General features: G+C 37.1%; 1 protein-coding gene across 12 annotated transcripts in view; it reads left to right on the top strand.

The window, feature by feature from the left end:
• The window catches only part of KIAA0232 (KIAA0232 ortholog), a 64,514-nt gene that overhangs the window by 33,565 nt on the left and 12,254 nt on the right, over positions 1-18,695 (top strand). For 11 of the 12 annotated variants that reach the window (XM_071447201.1, XM_071447194.1, XM_071447203.1 and 8 more), the window contains 3 exons: positions 11,066-11,132; positions 12,482-12,563; positions 13,799-17,096. In XM_071447201.1, coding sequence (XP_071303302.1) covers positions 11,066-11,132; positions 12,482-12,563; positions 13,799-17,096 — 3,447 coding nt within the window. Of the gene's footprint in view, positions 1-11,065; positions 11,133-12,481; positions 12,564-13,798; positions 17,097-18,695 lie in introns of those variants that run through there. The other variant, XM_071447202.1, reaches the window with a different exon arrangement.

Raw genomic sequence — 18,695 nt, 5'->3', positions numbered from 1 at the left:
CAAGCATTGCATGAAAGAAATGCAGACTTTCAATTTTTCCCCCAGAATTAAAGGGAGGGGTGATCCTACTTAAATGCTAGTAATATTTTAAAGTAACTTGTAAGATATCTTTTATTTCTGATTTTTGAAACACGTTTCTGATGTTGTGTTTTTGTATTTAAGTTTGTGTGCTGGTCTGATGGGAATAATGAATAGATTTTGGACTGTGAAAGATAATGTTAAAATAATATTTCTGCTGAGGCATTCAAGCTGCTCCATACAATGTTCATGGTTTTTTTCTCTACAAAAAGATAAAAATACTCTGTGAACTGTAGTTGAAATGGTAGATCAGTTGTGTGTAAGGAATATTTATGAAAAGTATTGAGATACGTATAAATACTTTTTTTCCAGGGCCACTTGAATTTTTTAAAACAGTTTTCTGAATCGTCTGAGAAATGTTTACCTGTGATTTTTTTTTGTTGTCAGATGAGGTAGAGGTGTTCATTAGGATGTTCTCTTTTTGCAAGTGGCTGATAAATAGTCCACATGGGCAGTTATGGAGCTTGTTTATAGTTTTGCTTACCTTCTGTGATCCCTTTTTCAAAGTAGGCGGATGCAGAAATGCCAATCTGCTCACATGGATATGGAACACTTGCTCTTCTTTCAACCTTAGTATTGTAGTAAGACAAGCAAGTTTGAGTCCCTTTAATGGGAATAATTGGGGAAAAGTCTTAGTGGATTTCAACTTGAATATATTTAAATAAAATTGTATTTAAGTGATTGTAGTGTTTACCCTGTGTGTGTCTGTAGACAGAGTATGTATGTATGTATACACACATGGGTATAGGCACACACAAACAAACACACACAAAAGAGCCAAAGCAGGGTGACAATTCAGGGAAGACTTTAGGATTTTGCAGCCTGGTCATTTTAGAGAGAAAAGTGTGCAGAGGATGAAAAGGTAATGAGGGTCAGTAGTAACTTTTGTAACTCTCATAGGAAATTACAGAGATATGGTTAATGTAATTTTGATTTTTGCATTTAACTATTTAAACCAATAACATGTTAAGAAACGGCAGACAGTCTGCCTCCTCCCCTACCAGTAACCAAAAGCCTTAAAATTGAGTGATCACTTCAAGAAGGTGCTTGATGGAGAGAGGAAGTGATAAAATAGATTATATGAAAATTGGCTTGATAGCAGTAAGTACTTTTTTTGTCAGACTTTCATTTAGTGGTTGAAACAAGTATTTTGAAATAACCTCTTGTGGGTTTTCATTTCCACAGTATTCATTCTTAGGGTACTTCATTTATACATTTTTACTTAATTTATATTTTACATTCATACTTAGGTGCTTCATTTGGTAGCTTAGTTTTGCTTGACTTCTGTTCTTCCTCTTGTGTTAAAAAGAGTAATGCTGTAAAACACTCATCTGAGACAGAAATCCAAGGTTCTAGTTTTAATTTCACAGTGCTGAAAACAAAGATCTGACTTGAAGAAGCCCAAATTTTTTGTTTATTTCTAAAACATTTCCTACATTGTGGAGAATGAAGAGTCAGAGAAGCTGCTCTGCCTCTCTGTGTCTTTGCCATGGCAGAGCCTGTTGTGGACCAAGTGTGTTTGTGGGGGGAGGCCTGGTTCTGACAGGCACCATCTGGTATATGTGAGAATGCAAATTGTTAATGGGTGTACATTCTGAGGACAGTATTTTTTGTGTGACAAGCATTTTGGTGTCTCAAATTGTCTATATTTGTATAAATGAGTCTTTGGCTGCAGATGCTCTTGATGCAGTCAGGAGCAGAGGAAATGTAAGTACATTGCAACTCTCCAGAAAATGCAGAATGATGGTGGGAAAGACTGTTAAGACAAGTACTTTAATGCAGCAATCAATTGCTATTCTTACTGTAGTTCTAAAGTTTATTTTTTCTGAAACACTTGAATAAATAGCAGTTTAAAGACATGCTGAAGAATTGCTCAAATTTTAAAAAGCTTGTTAATATTGACCTTGAGTAGAGATTTTTGTCCTAATTTTTGTCCTGCTAAAGTATGGAAGAAATTTTTGAAGGTTGTTTTGCAATTAACTGCTCAAGTAGGGATGGATATCCATTCTAATGAAACATTGGATAAAAATTCCTAATGTTTGGGACTGGGGAATATTTATACAAAAGTTCTTTGATGAAAATAAGAAATATTATCCTGAAATTACTGCCTCAAATTTTAAGTAAAACCAGCTGATCTGTCAACATTAAATAGCTTGGTGATTAGTTTTATTGTTGTTATTTGTAGAAACGTGATCAGTTTGTTCAGGTGCAAGTGGAGGTTCATTTTTTTTAAACCTCCTAGTTCTGAAAGTACATTATTTTGTATTTGAATAATGAAACTTGTCATTGCTTGTCTTGTTATTGTAAAAAGACAGAAGGCAGTATCTTTGAGACTCAGAAATTTATTAAATAAATAAGAGTTTAGAAATTCACGTGTGTTACTTTTTACAAGGTGGATACTGGGAGCAAGGTTGGAATTAGAGGTTAGTTATGGAGACTGATGCATGTGAGACTTTTCAATAAGTATATATCCTAGTAATAATATTGAAATTGCTTATGTGCCTGTCCATTGGTCACAAATCCAAGCTTAATTAGCTCGTACCTGGCTAATTTCTGCTAAAATTGGCATTGTTCAATAGAGCAAGCAGGTCTCCAGCTGTGTTGTTGCAGTTCAGTCACCAAAGAAGCTGCACCCCAAGATGGTGCCAGAGTTTCAGCTCAACCAGTTGCTGTGTCCTTCTGCTGAAATGTGGGAGGACTTTTTAAGAATGAGAAAAGGAGACAATTCCTGTGATCTTACTTTCTGCACGGATGAAACCAGTGCTCCAAGACTCTCCTTCTCCCAGTGTAGGGGGCCACTTTACCTAAGCTGGTCCACAGCACATCCTGAGACAATCCTAGTGTCCAGTGCTGCTGGTGTCCCAAGGCCTGCCATAATAGGGTTCAGACAATGTGGTCCATTCTGAACTAACCAAGCTCTCAAAATCTGCTAACATGAAACAGTGTACAACGTGTTAAAGCAAGAGCTAGTCTTGGTTGATGGATTCCGTGATGAATTGTGAAAGAGAACCACTCTAATATATTTGACAAGAACACACAGTGCCTTCCATCCCACTGTTCTAAGAAATTACTGCTTGGAGATAACATAGAAACATAATTGGTGAAACTTTGTAACAGTAATTTATTTTAAATTACTCAGGTGTGGCATGCTAACAGTACAGAGCATTGGCTTTGCTTACTTTGAGTCATGAGGGGGGAATATAACTCTTCTGATACTTGTGTTATCATATGGGGCCACGTAGAGGAACAAGTGTGGCTCTATTGAACACTTCTGTTAAAAATTTAAAATTATAATTTTATTCTCAAATGTGCCTTGCTTTCAGCACAGAGTTGAGATGTGTCTAAAATAAGATTTTTGTTGAAATTTTCTTAGTGTTTGTCATCTTTCTTACTTGAAGTGCAGAACTGTCAAACTTTCATAGCATCATAGAATTCTAGAATGGTTTGGTTTGGAAGGAACCTTAAAGATCATCTCATTCCAACCTCCTGCCATGGGCAGGGACACCTCCCACTAGACCAGTTTGCTTGGAGCCCCATCCAACCTGGCCTTCAGCATTTGCAGAGGTGGGGCATGCATACAGTTATTGCAGTTCTGCACATGAATCTTCTTGGAAGAAATAATCTGCTAGTGCAGGCCAAATGAATAAATTGGTTATGATTGCACATCTGAGCATGTTTTTTATTGATGGGTTACTTTGGCCAGCTATTGCTGCCTCCACAGATTATGGTATCTGTGTGACATTTGGCCTAGGTCACTGTTGCATAATCTGCCTTACGCTTTGCAGTAGTGATAAAGAACTGAGAAAAATGGACTTCTGGAATTTGTAGCAAGGGAGCAGTCTTTCTTTTCCTCTTAAGTAGAATGGCACCTTAACTAGATGATTTAAAATTAATTTTAATCACTGACTTATTCCTGCTGTTCCCTGCTTCTTCAATGTAAGCCAATATTAGTTAGATAATACATACAAACTACTACACTGGGATACCAGGGAATTAGCTTATAAACATTGTGTGGTTTCTTGAGTGATTTAAATTACACATTTTTGTATAACTAGAAGTGACATGAATGAGAGTGGTAATGTAAAGATATGGGACTTCACGGGAATGAATCAAGTTGTGTAAAAGCCATCTTAACAAATCAGAAGAGTGAAGTGCATGTTGAAAATTTGAATTTATTAAAGCAAAAAACTGAAGTTAAGATTCCAAAAGAGCCTTGATGGTTCTTGAAGCATATATGCTGACTAGCTCAGTAGTTAGCATTTCTGTGTGTCTGATTGTTCAGAGTCTTTTACTGGAAAATACCAAAGCACTTCCTTCACAAAGTCAATGAATATTATCTTTCCTTTGAGTTGTGTCCAGTTGCCCTTATTGAAAGGGATATACTAGCAGTTCCCAGAACATGCAGTGTTATTTAGAAAAGAATTTTAAAAATAACTTTAGATGCCATATAGAAAATAAAAGTAATTTGTCTTGCCAAGGTAACCATCAAAGAATAGATTAATTACAATAAATCAATTTCTTTTGCTCTGTGACTATGGCATTAAATAGATATTCAAAGTACTACATATCTGATTTGTCTTGTTACTGAAGCCTCTTCCCTGTCAGTAATAGTAACATTAATTGAAGTTGACAAAACTTATAATTATTCCAATTTTTGTATGCATTTTCTCAATATAGAAAAGATACATATTGAACTGGAGAAATTCCTTGTGGGAGCTTAGTCTACACAAAAGTGGCTTCATAAGCATTATTTCCAATAGTACAGATGACTGTCTGGGAGGCTGAAAGTGTGTGTTCAGTGTGATTAAAAGTTATTTCACCTTGTATGTGCTTCCAATGAAAATGGGAACAAACTGGGGCAAGGCAGATCTGTCCTCACACAGCTTCTCTGCTAAGCCTGGGACAGAAGCAAAGCTGGCATATGCATTTCTTGGAGGGAGGAGCAGCACAGTCTTTCAGGCACAAAGGAGTGGCCAGGAAAATGCCAGAGGAGTTGGTTACAGAGCTCTCCTAAATATCCCTGTGTTGCCTCACAGAACAGTGTTATTAGATTATCATTTTCCTTAATGCAGAACAATCATTTTCACCAAAAATTTGAGTTGGGGGTCCATTATGAATTCTTATCATACACACAAGCAAACTTGAACAAATTTGGCAGAGCACCTGGGGAAAATTCAAGTGTCCTTTCTGCAATTCACTTGATGCAGAAAAGAGCCTTTGCATAATTGGTGGGAACACACTTTACGAGTTTCTCCCATTTTATTGATGATACAGATAAGAGCGTTTTAGCATGGGCAAGCTGAAGTACTGTGATTAAGTGAAATCTCAGCAGCACTGCTTACAAGGATAGCAAGTCTGTTGTGGCTTTGAAGTCAGCATGTTTGTTTATATGTGATGAATAATAATCAGAAAGAATAGCTTCTAGTGAGGAATTATCCTTTCTTGGGGGGATAACTTCTATTTCAGTGTAGCCTGCTATGGGAGGGATCTAAAAGAATTAAGTTTTAAATAACAGAAGTCAGATTAGCTGCTCTAGTAACCTACATTTAGGGATAGCATGTTCATTTGAAGTTAATTTGAGCTGGCAGATGATCTCTTTTATCTAGAATTAGTAAATAACATGTGCTATTTATTATCTCTCTCTCTCTTAGAAGGTGTTGTGTGAAGTGGTGAATCATAGCTCTGAAATCTGAGCCTGATCCTAGCAATGTGCTAGATATGTAATTTACCTCCCCTAATGTTGTTTTAATACCAAAGACACAATTAAGAGATCTGTAGGGAAGTATTTTTATTTCCTTATTGGAGATTTATTGCTCTCTTATTTCTTAAAATAGCTTGGATTTTTGTGATATTAAGTCAGTTTGATTGGAAATTGACATTCTGAGGTCACACATTGATTGAAGATTACTTTGGATCAAGTATTCATGAGCCCCAAAAAGAGACGTTAATAAATAGAATCTGTTTTTCTGACTGGTCCAATATCTTTGTTGTAAATCATTATGTATTCAAGTGATCAGATAAAGATTTAATTGTGTTCTTACTTCTAAAGGGTCAAAAAGGTTGTACATACTCTTGAATGTTTCCTAGTGTCATCCACCTTATTATGATGGAAAAAATTCCATAATGCAAGCTGGAACCTTATTTTATTCCTTTGAACTCCACCTGGGTTGAACACCCCAGAGAAGCTACTGTTTTAATGGATTGATTTATTTATTCATTTATTCATTCATATAGTGCTGATCTTGAGCCAAGATTTTTTTTAGTCTTTTTTTCAGTCTGTCTTGAGCGCCTCTTTTGAGAGTATTTGTAATCAGATGAATTATACTGTGTCAGAATGTTAAAAAATGAAAACCTAGACTTCTAACTTTCTCTCATCATCCTACAAAATATAGAAATAGATGTGTGGTTGCAGTGAATCACATTTTGTGCCTTACTCAGTTCACGTGGCTTAACAGCTGATTCATATAGGAAAGCTGTTTAATCCTGCACTTGGTGACAGGAGACGTGCCAAGAAAATGGCCCTGGTTCAGTCACAGTGCCATCTTCTCTGGAGAGCCTATAGCCTGTTAAATCAATGATTTGAAAGTATGAATATATTGATTTACTCTAATTTCTAGATTGCTTGAACTTGTATTTTGTGAAAGGAGTGTCAGTGTTCTCTAGGTTATCCTCTTTCAGCAAGGGTTTGGACTAGATGATCTCCAGAGGTACTTTCCAACCTAAACAAATTCTGTATGTTTGGGAAAAGAAAATGAGGATTTGTTTTGAAAGTGTAAGCTAGAAAGCTCTCAAAAGCCTAATAGCAAATGAGTGATTATTTTCATTGTTCAAGTAAAAGGAATTGTAATGCTTTTGCTTTTCAAAAAGATGGAAGAGGGGCAAGGACCTTTCCCCACACCTTACAGGACTGAAGTAACAAACCATATTTAGTAAATATTTGCAGTGCACAGTTCAAAGCTTCTGGAGGAAGCTTTTAACTTATGTTAGACTAGAGGCAAAAAACTTGAACATGCCAAAAAACCTAAAGCCAAACAGCATCTCCCTAAAACAGCACTTCCCTTTGAGTAGTATAATCTGATGGAATTTTTCAGTTACTATGTCTATATTCATGATCTGTCAGATGTGGAAAATCTCCTTTTAACTACTGGCTATCAGAAGTTTGTTTTCCTTTGTTTTGTCCAGAAGGCTTGGCTATTGCATATGTGCAGAGCTGCAGGAAAAAGTATATGTTTGCATGGCATTTTTTTGTTGGAAATATGAAACCCATAACCAGATGATATTACTGGGTGATGGGAAGAGGAGAAAGCTCAGTGAAAATGAAAAATTTTGTTGAACAATCCCCTTCTCAGTTCCGTAGTATAGCTATGTGAAATAATAGTGGTGCTGTTTGTGATCAAATGCAGGAAAAACTTCTTATGTTTTCTGGATGGTGACTGTGCTGTGCTTGTTTGCAATATTCAGAAGTAACCTGCTAGCAGAGGTGAATATCAGTTAAGAATTCAAGTGGTTTGTCAAGCATATGAGAGGAGCTAATGTTTCACAGCTTCTTATTCAAAACTGTGAACACACAGAAGCCAGTGCCCACTGTTAACATAGGCAACAGTTTTTAGTGAATTTCAGTTTGGATTTCTCCATGGTTCATGATATAACTGAATATTTTAAATTTATAACAACTACATTAAGAAGTAACTACACTTACAGATTTAATATCATCTGGGAATATTTTCTGCAGCTATACAGAGGTGTGAATGTACATACAAAAGCAATTGGACTGCTTGAGGCTAATGAGTTACCACTTGTCTTCTCTGACTGCTCTACTTCCAAAGTAGAGTGTGTTCAAAAGGTCTTTGATTTAATATTTGACATTATATATATGTATGTGCTTGCGTGTTTAGGGAAAAAAAAATCCAACCTCAAAAAGAAGTCAGAAGTACCAAACATATTTACAAATATGTATAAAAATGTGTGTGAGCTTTGCTCTTTTTTTTTTTTTAATTGGTCTTATTCTTCATTATACAGAACTGCATTAATTAGGCTCTGAATAGGGTCTTGGTGGTCAGTAAGGAAGACAGTGGTTATTGGAGTCTTGTAACTCCAGCAGTCAGATTGACTGTTCTTATTCATGCTGGGTGAGTTCAGAAGCTTAATTTATCTGTTAGCACCATCACTCCTATGCCAGTAATATAACACCTATCCTTTATGTAATCCTTCCCTTGCTGCAGCCAGCTGATAAAAAGCCAAAAAGAAAACTTTTGGTGAAACTGGATGTATATTAAAGTAGAGGAAGGAAAGAGAAATATCTTAAAAACAGTAGAAGAGAATAAAATGTGTTTGGTGTGCTGGAAATATTGTTATGCAAAATGAAAAATATGAATTAAAAATTATGCACTGTCCTTTGTAATTTGAATGAGAGAAATAGGTTGGTAGAAATCTGGGCCAGACAATTTTGAGATTTAAGCCTTTCATGATGGAATTAAAAAAGCAATCATAATTGGGCACTAAAACTTCCATATTTCAAAATGTTTATAAGGTGCTCCAGTATTTGTACTGGAGACTGTCTTTGAATTTGAACATAAGCAAAGTAATTCAAGCAGATCACCTAGCTTTGTTAGCTAGCTGTGTCCTATTGAACCAAGCCAGTGCCTGGAACGTGTTACTTTCAGGCCATGGGCTTGTAACAGCTACAACGCATTAAGGTAAACAAGAAAAAAAGTAACTAAATCTCCTATTCTGAGAACACCAGTGCCATATATGAAATAGCTGCCGTGGCATTTGTTCCATTAAGGCATTTGTTCCAGTGGCAAGTTGAGCAGGGGGTCTCTGGAGTCCTGGCGTTGTGCTCAGTGGGTCCCACCCCCGTTTTTTTCAAGCGAGCGCTGTCTCCTTCAGCGCCGGGCAGGACAGCGGGCGGCGCGTCAGCTGACTCCAGTATTAGTTTCATGGTCCAGGAGGAAATGAAACGTTTGATTCCAAAAGTTTTCGCTTCTTCGGTGTAATGGTAAGAATATTGTTGCTGGTTTGGGGCATTTTTTTAGCATGATGTTATATTAAGTTAAGGAGGTGAATCTGTATTCCTTGGAGTGTTTGCTACAGGTGTCTGTTCGATTAGACAGTTTGGGGAGCTCAGGAAAACCAAGGCCAGCTCCTCCTCTGTTGACCTTTTTGAGGGAGGAGGGGGGAGTCAAGAGTGGTAAGGGCATAAAGTGACAAATTATTACAACTACATAGCTTTGTCCGTATTACTGTCCTGCTTGGTTCTTGCTGAATGATTAAATTTATACTGGTAAATTTACTGATATAGAAGATGCCTTCTGAAGTTTGATATTGCTAAGTCATTCTCAGTTAAGTATGCGGTATAAAGGTTTATATTTAGCACTTCAGTGCAGCAATACAATTAGGAATAGAACATTGCTTTCTTTCTCACTTGGCTGCAAATAATTAAAGTTTAGAGTTAGCATATAAATCATTGCTTCAGTGTATGATTTTTCAAGTGTGTTTTTCTGACAGTGAATTAAACAAGCCAGTCTGACTGAATAAATGATACTCTCTTTTTCATAGTACTTGCTTGTGCTTTAGCGACATATATTCACATTTCTCAGCAATTTCTGGACAGCAATCAGGAGAGATGAGAAACTCTTAGATCTTGAAAAAATGAAATCTTTATACCACCAGGGTGACAAAGCAAGGCAAACTCTTTTCTGTGCATTTCTGTAACTTGATATTTGATCGGCGTTGCCTTTGGAGAGAAAACATGTCCCATAACTATATGCACAATAAGGCCATGTTAAATTCAGAAGATGAGATAATTTTCTTGGGGGTTTGTGTAAATTTCTCCAAGTATAATTGGAACTAGGCTTCTAACAATGGAGTTGATATTGAGGAAACTGTGCACAAGATACAAGAAGCTGCATGGTCTTCCCTCATTACCACTCCCAGCTGTAGGATGACATACAGGGGACCTCTGGGATCTTCTTCACTAGTTCCAGTTTGCTGTGTTTAGCTGTGATTCCAGCTCTGTTTGCTGTTATGGAAAGTGTGAAGTGCAATCTTTGAGCACAATTCCTGAGCATTGAATAATGACAATCCAAATACCCACACAGTACCCACCTCACCTAGTTTTCCCTCCAACAGGAAGGGTCATTTCAGGCTCTAGGTTGCTTTTTAGTATTTCACTGACTGGAATTCAAATTTTATTCCATTGGAGTGACATGGGGTTTTCCTCTGTGGGTAATATATTGGACTATTTTGTGTGTATGTTTGTTATGTAGAGGAATAAAGGAAGAAAAATAGAGACTTATAGGAATATGAAGAAGATGTTTATTTTTCCCTCTTCTGTCCTGTATTGTTAATAACACAATGTTTAAAAAGAAAAAAATACCTAGTCATTTTAAATTGGCAAGACTATGGGAGGGTTTTGCATACAGATGCTGTGGAAGCATTTCCTCTCCCTCTCTGCCACATATGTGGGTACACCTTCCTCCTGTTCTCCTTTCCACCTTCATGCCTGATTTTCTGTATCCTTTTAACAGTCCCATTCCCACAGGTATAAATTGTGCAGCCAGAAGGATCAGGCCTAGCTTTTTGAAATGAATCTTGGTGATCAGTGGGTCATTGAACTTCTGTGCTGAGACTCCTGGCTAAATCTGCAGCCATACCATGCAGTAAATGTGACATGCTGTGTTTGCAAAGCTTTGGATATCCAATGGTGCAACAATGTGACCTGTAGTTTGAAACCTCTGTGTGAATGTATCTTCATGTTCTATGGAATCATTTTGACCTCTAACTAATGTATTTATAGGATTGGATTAATACTAGGAATAATATTTGTTGATTTTTTCATATGTAGTTACTGTGCAAAAAGAACAGTATGTCTGCCAAGATATGTTTACTGTATTGGTATATTTCTATGACATTAAAATTCTTTTTAGTAAGTTATGTTTTCTGTTTTTCTTTTCTTTTTTTCCCACGTGGTTTTGTTGTCGTGCAGAGCTCTGGGATTGAAACGTTAGTGGAGGAGCTTTGCTCCAAACTGAAAGACCTTCAGAGTAAGCAAGGTGAGGAAAAAAAATGTTTAAACTTCTGAGGCCATGTATTGTATGTATCAGCTCTGCAACATTCTGGGACAGGGGTGGGTGTGGGGGAGTAGGCTGTTTTTCAGTAGCTTTTAGTACAGGCCATGCAATTTTAAAATACATTTGAATAATTTCATTCAAATAATTTAAGCAATTTTGTATTGGTATGCTTTATTTACTAAGAAATAGCTAGTCACAAATGGAGCTTTCTTCATTAAAAGCTATAACTATTCATATCCAGCTGTGCCTGCTTTTTTAGTAAATATTCCAAATTCAGCATCTCCCCTCTCTACCAAAAGTAATGATAATAAGGTAGGCTTGATTCTGTTCCTTTTGTGTATTGATACTTGCAAAGAGCAGGTTTGCCTCAAAATAATTATGTGGAAACTATTTGTGTGAAAAGCATCCAAATCACCACCACTACTTAAAATTTCTGGGCTATAGGGGAATGATAATGGGCGCTTTATGATGCCAAGCTTAGGGGAGAGGGAGCATAATGTAAAGTTGTATTGTCTCTAGTGAAAATTCATCACACATAAATGTTTACTCAGGCACACAGCAGCAGCCTTGGACAGTTAGAGTAAAATTAATATGCTTATTATGTAGTATAAGTAGCTGTAAATAAAAGAAACGTTTTCCTGCTTAAAGCATGGTTTTAGCTGTTTCCATTCCCTGTTTTTGTTTTTAAACAGTAATCATTAGTCAGCTCTTAGTATTTCATAATGCTGTAAATTTCTTTCTGAGCCAAGGTGATGTTGAACATTTATTTTGAAAAGAATAAAATAAAAAAATAGTATGTCTCACTTTTTTTTTATTTTAAAGGTTTGAATGTAAAGAATTAGAAAATCTTCAGTCACCTCTCACACAGGAAATATGCCTTTACATCCACTCAAAGCTCAAAAATTACTGTAAGGATATTTCCTGTTAGTGAAACACATGAGAAGTGTGTGGCCAATAATGAAAACATTTAGTTAAATAGTCGATTTTTAAGAAATATTTTTTGTGTCTGTAGCAATGCAAGAATGAGATAAGGATTTGGACCAATTAAACATTCAGCAGGAATCCTCCCAGTGGGGCATTGCTAGCCATGAGGTTGCATGGAGTTGCTGGCTGGTCGTGTTTGGTCAGATTTGCAGGACTGGACAAGTGTGAAAAACTTGAATCTTGGGTGGTGGTAATTCATAATTTCTTAATGTTATTTACAGTGTTGTATGGAAATTTTACTACTATTATGGTTATACATCCTGGTGCTTTTTATTAAATACTGTTATAAAGTACACAGTCTTTTTTGAATTTTTCTGTTAAGCATTTGGGATTTTTTTCCAAAACAGAGGAGAAGATTCACAAAAAGTTAGAAGGCTCTTTGACTCCTGAGACTGATTTATCTCCCACAGCAAAGGATCAAGTAGAAATGTATGCATTTTTTTATTATTATTATTATCTTAGATGCTTTTCTCTTTTTATTCACATATTTTAACACAGGGAAGTTAACTCAGCGGGGAATCTGGAGTTTTGTGGATATTAAGAAATAAATTTCTTTTCAAGCCATCTTCTTTTGTTAATCTTGTATATTTAAGTATAAGCATTTTGTACCATGGGCTAATTCAATTTCTGTCAAAGCCCAGACTGCTTTCATTTGACTATATACAGAACTCAAACCATACTTTTTTTTAGTTTCCTGAAGACTGAATCAACCAGACAAAAACCTTTAAAACAACATTAATTGACATGTAGATTTACAAGGAGGGAATAATTTGTTTCCTGGATTCAGATCTCGCTGTCTTCTATTGCAGAAATGGCAAACAAACTCTTATAACCTTTAAACTCTTGATAACCAAAGTGATCTCCTAGTTAGCAAGTACCTGAGTCCAGTGTTACTGAACTACCCAGGAGTTTTGTCATTGACCTCTCTTAGAGATACAACTGCTTCTGTATCTCTTAATAGTAGCAACAGCCTAGTAGAAATGTTACTAAATGGATGATCTGTCTTCAGGGAACTGATTGTGCTAATGTGCATTTTATTTAACTGACTTCTAAAAATTTTAATTTTCATTGAAATATATTTGATTCTGTAAAAATCTCTCTACCACCAAACACGTACTACTATAAATGTTGCAGAAAAGCATATTTTAATCTTGTACCTCTTGCATAAAGCTATTAAGCATCTTAAACTACTCAAAACCTACTCTTTTTTAATAGCTTTTTCTTAATAACTGGATGATCAAACTATGTAGAACTTAACAGATAATGTCTCATTTCATAAATGAAAATTTTAAAAACTGAAATTCCGGACTTTCTCATCTAAATCAAACATTTAAGAAGACTGTAGTGAATTACCACATTATCTAATAAACCTGGAGCCACTGTTGTGAGCATCTAAGATTTCTCTCTACAGTGATGTTTAGTAGTCTCTGAAAAGGAAATTATTTTACTTGTATGCAGTATATTTCTAAACATATATTAATATAAGCACTTTTAAAGCTCATTTTAATTTTCCCTTTGATATCATTCAAATGGTGCAGTGAGTGGCATGTGCATATGTACTGCAAACTAGATTTTTAGCAATTAGACTGGTAGTGTTTTGCTGTGGTTTTTTAATACTTATCTGAAGCTCTACAATCCAAATGTCCCTTTTGTTTTGCTTTCAGGTACTATGAAGCATTTCCTCCTCTTTCTGAAAAACCAGTTTGCCTGCAGGAAATTATGACTGTATGGAATAAATCCAAAGTATGCTCTTACTCTAGCTCCTCATCTTCATCCACTGTTCCACCAACTAGCACGGATACATCTTCTCCGAAGGACTGCAATAGTGAAAGTGAAGTAACTAAAGACCGAAGTAACAAAGTATCTGCCACTGTACAGGAAAGAACCCAGCAGAAGAAGAGTAAAAACGAGAAAGAAAACAAGTTCAGTAACAACACCGTTGAAGAGAAGCCCGTTTTGTACAAAAAGCAAGTCCGACATAAGTCTGAAGGGAAGATGCGTCCCCGCTCCTGGTCATCGGGATCCAGCGAGGCTGGCTCAAGTTCTAGTGGTAATCAAGGTGAATACAAGGCATCAATGAAATGTATTAAAGTAAGACACAAAACAAGAGAGGTTCGGAGTAAAAAAGGGCGGAACGGGCAGAGCAGGCTGTCAGTGAAATCTGGTGAAAAGGTTGATAGAAAAGTCCACAGCGGAAGCAGCAGCAGCAGCAGCAGCGGGTCCATCAAACAACTGTGCAAAAGAGGTAAAAGGCCATTAAAAGAAATTGGAAGAAAAGAAGCTGGCGGTAGTGATGGAAAAGATTTGTATTTAGACAGTAGAAACGAAAAGGAATATAAAGAAGAGCCCTTGTGGTATACTGAGCCGATTACGGAGTACTTTGTTCCTCTTAGCAGAAAAAGCAAGCTGGAGACTACGTACCGCAACAGAGAAGATATATGTGGAGTAACATCAGAGGCTGTAGAAGAGTTGTCTGAATCAGTGCATGGTCTTTGTATTAGCAACAATAATACTCATAAAACATACCTCGCAGCAGGTACTTTCATCGATGGTCACTTTGTAGAAATGCCTGCAGTTCTAAATGAGGATATTGACCTCGCTGGGACCTCAATATGTTCTCAACCAGAGGACGACAAGTATTTAGATGATGTTCATCTGTCAGAACTAACGCACTTCTATGAAGTGGATATTGATCAATCCATGTTGGATCCTGGTGCCTCAGATACGATGCAAGGGGAGAGTCGGATTTTAAATATGATTCGACAGAAGAGTAAAGAAAAAACTGATTTTGAGGCAGAATGTTGCATAGTGTTAGATGGAATGGAGTTGCAAGGGGAAAGTGCAATATGGACTGATTCGACCAGCTCTGTTGGTGCTGAAGGGTGGTTGTTGCAAGATCTTAGTAATTTAGCTCAATTTTGGGAGTGCTGTTCATCTTCTAGTTCTGGTGATGCAGATGGGGAAAGTTTTGGAGGAGATTCTCCGATCAGATTCTCCCCCATCCTAGACAGCACAATGCTTAATTCACACATGCTTGCTGGCAATCAAGAGCTCTTTTCAGATATTAATGAAGGGTCTGGTATAAACTCTTGTTTTTCAGTGTTTGAAGTGCAATGCAGTAACTCTGTTTTACCATTTTCTTTTGAAACACTCAGCTTGGGAAATGAAAATGCAGATTCTAGTAGCACTGCTAATATTCTTGGGAAAACACAGTCTAGATTGCTAATATGGACCAAAAATAGTGCCTTTGATGAAAATGAACACTGTTCTAATCTTTCAACAAGAACCTGTAGTCCATGGTCACACTCGGAAGAAACACGTTCAGACAATGAGACTATAAATATTCCATATGAAGAATCCACGCAATTTAATGCAGAAGATATTAATTATGTAGTTCCTAGAGTGTCTTCGAATTATGTAGATGAAGAAATTCTAGATTTTCTGCCAGAAGAAACCTGCCAGCAACAAGCTAGAAGTTTAGGAGAAATGCCCGCTTTGATTTTCAAAAAGAAATCTAAGCTAGAATCTGTCTGTGGTATTCAGCTAGAACAAAAAGCAGAAAGTAAAGACTATGAAACTACACAAGGGTGTAGGGAAAGCAGTCCACATGGAGATGGCTACAGCTCAGGGGTTATTAAAGATATTTGGACAAATATGACAGACAGAAATTCTGCAGCGATGGTAGAAATAGAAGGAATAGAAGATGAATTGTTTTCAACTGATGTAAATAACTATTGCTGCTGTTTGGATACAGAAGCAAAAGTTGAAACCCTCCAGGAACCCAATAAAGCAGTGCAAAGATCAGAGTATCACCTTTGGGAAGGTCAAAAGGAGAATGTAGAGAAGAGAGCCTTTGTCTCAAATGATTTATCTAAAGTAGATGGTGGTGACTATACCACACCATCAAAACCCTGGGATGTTAACCAGGATAAAGAAAACTCATTTATACTTGGTGGTGTGTATGGGGAGCTCAAAACATTTAACAGTGATGGAGAATGGGCAGTGGTGCCACCTGGTCACTCAAAGGGGAGCTTACTGCAGTGTGCAGCTTCCGATGTGGTGACAATAGCTGGCACAGATGTTTTTATGACTCCAGGTAATAGCTTTGCCCCTGGGCACAGGCAATTATGGAGGCCGTTTGTGTCATTTGAACAGAACGAGCAATCCAAGAGTGGAGATAACGGATTAAATAAGGGTTTTTCTTTTATCTTCCATGAAGACTTACTGGGAGCTTGTGGGAACTTTCAAGTCGAAGAACCAGGGCTTGAATACTCATTCTCTTCCTTTGACCTGAACAATCCATTTTCACAAGTTCTTCATGTAGAGTGTTCGTTTGAGCCAGAAGGAATTGCATCTTTCAGCCCTAGTTTTAAACCTAAGTCGATTCTGTGCTCCGATTCAGACAGTGAGGTTTTACACCCCAGGATATGTGGTGTGGATCGAACGCAGTACAGGGCTATACGGATTTCTCCGAGGACTCACTTTCGCCCAATTTCTGCATCTGAACTTTCTCCAGGTGGTGGAAGCGAGTCAGAATTTGAGTCAGAAAAAGATGAGGGGGGTATTGCTGTCCCTCCCCAAGTAGATGTATTTGAGGATCCGCAAGCAGATCTCAAACCTCTGGAAGAAGATGCAGAAAAAGAAGGGCATTATTACGGAAAATCAGAGCTTGAATCTGGAAAATTCCTTCCCAGATTAAAAAAGTCTGGAATGGAGAAGAGTGCACAGACATCACTGGATTCCCAAGAAGAGTCGGCCGGGATGTTGCCAGTAGGAAACCAAGATCCCTGTTTAGAATGCAGTATGAAAGAATCTCTAGAAGGGAGAGTGGTGGAGAGCTCTAAAGTAAACTGCAGAATAGTGGAGCCACGTGAGGAGACTGGCAGGTTTTGCAGTTGTAAAGCAGGGTGTCATTTCCCCACGTATGAGGATAATCCTGTTTCTTCAGGAGAGCATGAAGAGGTATGTGGATATATGAAATTACAGAATTTGCAGCTGGCAGCTGATAACCAGCAGTTTGTCATGTGACAGTTCAGTTTAAATGTTTGTGATTGTATAGATCTCTAGAAAATACAGTTTTGTAGAGAAACTGGAGGTTCCATCTGAACGTAAGAATAAACTCGCTTATTGTAAGGGTGACCGAGTGCTGGCACTGGTTGCCCAGGAAGGCTGTAGAGTCTCCATCCTTGGAGATTTCAAAAGACATCTGGACAAGGTCCTGGGCAGCCTGCTCTACTGGGCCCAGCTTGAGCAGGGGGAGTTGGATGTGATGACCTCCAGAGTTCCTTTTGAACCTCAGTCGTTCTGTGATTCTGTGAAAAATTAGCCATCTTCAGGTATTTTGGTGTCATCTTGCATACCTTTAGAAATATATGCATGTGTACACTCACGTGACTTTAAAAATCTGTTTACCTTAGGTTTTTAGGTTATCTGATTTACATATAAAATGTTAAAATGTGCATAAATTTTGAGTAATGAAATATTACTGATTTTGATTCAAACATATTTTAAAATTCTGAAGAAAAAGTTCTGAAGTCAGTCTTTTCAATATAGTTTCTTCAAGTAGAAGAATTTGGAGTTGAACTACTGGATGTAAACTTCAGCAAAGAAAGACTTGTAAAAAGGCTTAATTGTCAGCATAGAGCCAAAAAGAAATAAAACATGGATGCAAAATATCCCTCGCTACCACAGTACTGTAAGAAAGCCTCAGCATAACTGTGGGTTAAGCTCAGAGGTTTCTTTCTGATAATAGTTGCCATAAGTTAAGTAATAATCAAGATAAAAATTCCTTTCTAGCCAAAAATACCCTGAGTTTTTCTTGCTTTGAGCTCCCTCTGTTCTTGAGTAGAAACATTTAACTATCAAAATGAATTAGATGTGTGGCCAGCCCAGAGATATTGTCTGGATAGCTATAAGTTACATCTTACATTTTCTTTTCCTTACATTGTACATTTTCTTTTCCTCTTCAGCCTCCTCTTGCACATACTCAGCAATTGTAGTATTTACATTTGGAGGAAGTTTTTCCATTTTCAACTGAAGAGTTGCACCCAGCTTGTGTTGTGCAATTGCTTATTTCTCAAGTTATAAGTTGAAACATTAACTCATACATAGGCAAGCTAACCTTTCTCTTGCTAAAACTAAATCTCACCTTTTTGTTCAACAAAATCAGACTTTCTTATTTTCCTTCTTCCTTATTTGTTTCTTCTCTCATCCTTCTTTAAATTAATTGCTTCTTTTCCCAGCATCAATAAGTTGATATCTGCTGCTTGCACAAGAGAATCAAGTTTGTGACTTTTCCAGACCCTTTCTAGACATCTTGGTTCCTGCAGCTCTGTTAAGTTAACAGAGAAGTGGCTTCAAAAAGCTTTATGGAGTTTGGGAAGTTTCTGTGTTTGTGCCAGGCCTTGCAGAAAGAGTCATCAAAAAACTTAATGAACTTAGACTGTAAGTCAGAACAGATTCTGGAATTACCTTTTACCAGGAGTAAGTGAAATCTAACTTCATCATGCAGTAGGGCATAATGAATGAACAAGTGATTTTACAGTTATTTGTGACAGCAAG

This window comes from Agelaius tricolor, unplaced genomic scaffold (assembly GCF_023055355.1).
Source record: "Agelaius tricolor isolate 1412-34295 unplaced genomic scaffold, bAgeTri1.0.p SCAF_24, whole genome shotgun sequence".
NCBI lineage: Eukaryota > Metazoa > Chordata > Aves > Passeriformes > Icteridae > Agelaius > Agelaius tricolor.
This window is presented reverse-complemented; position numbering and strand designations above follow the sequence as displayed.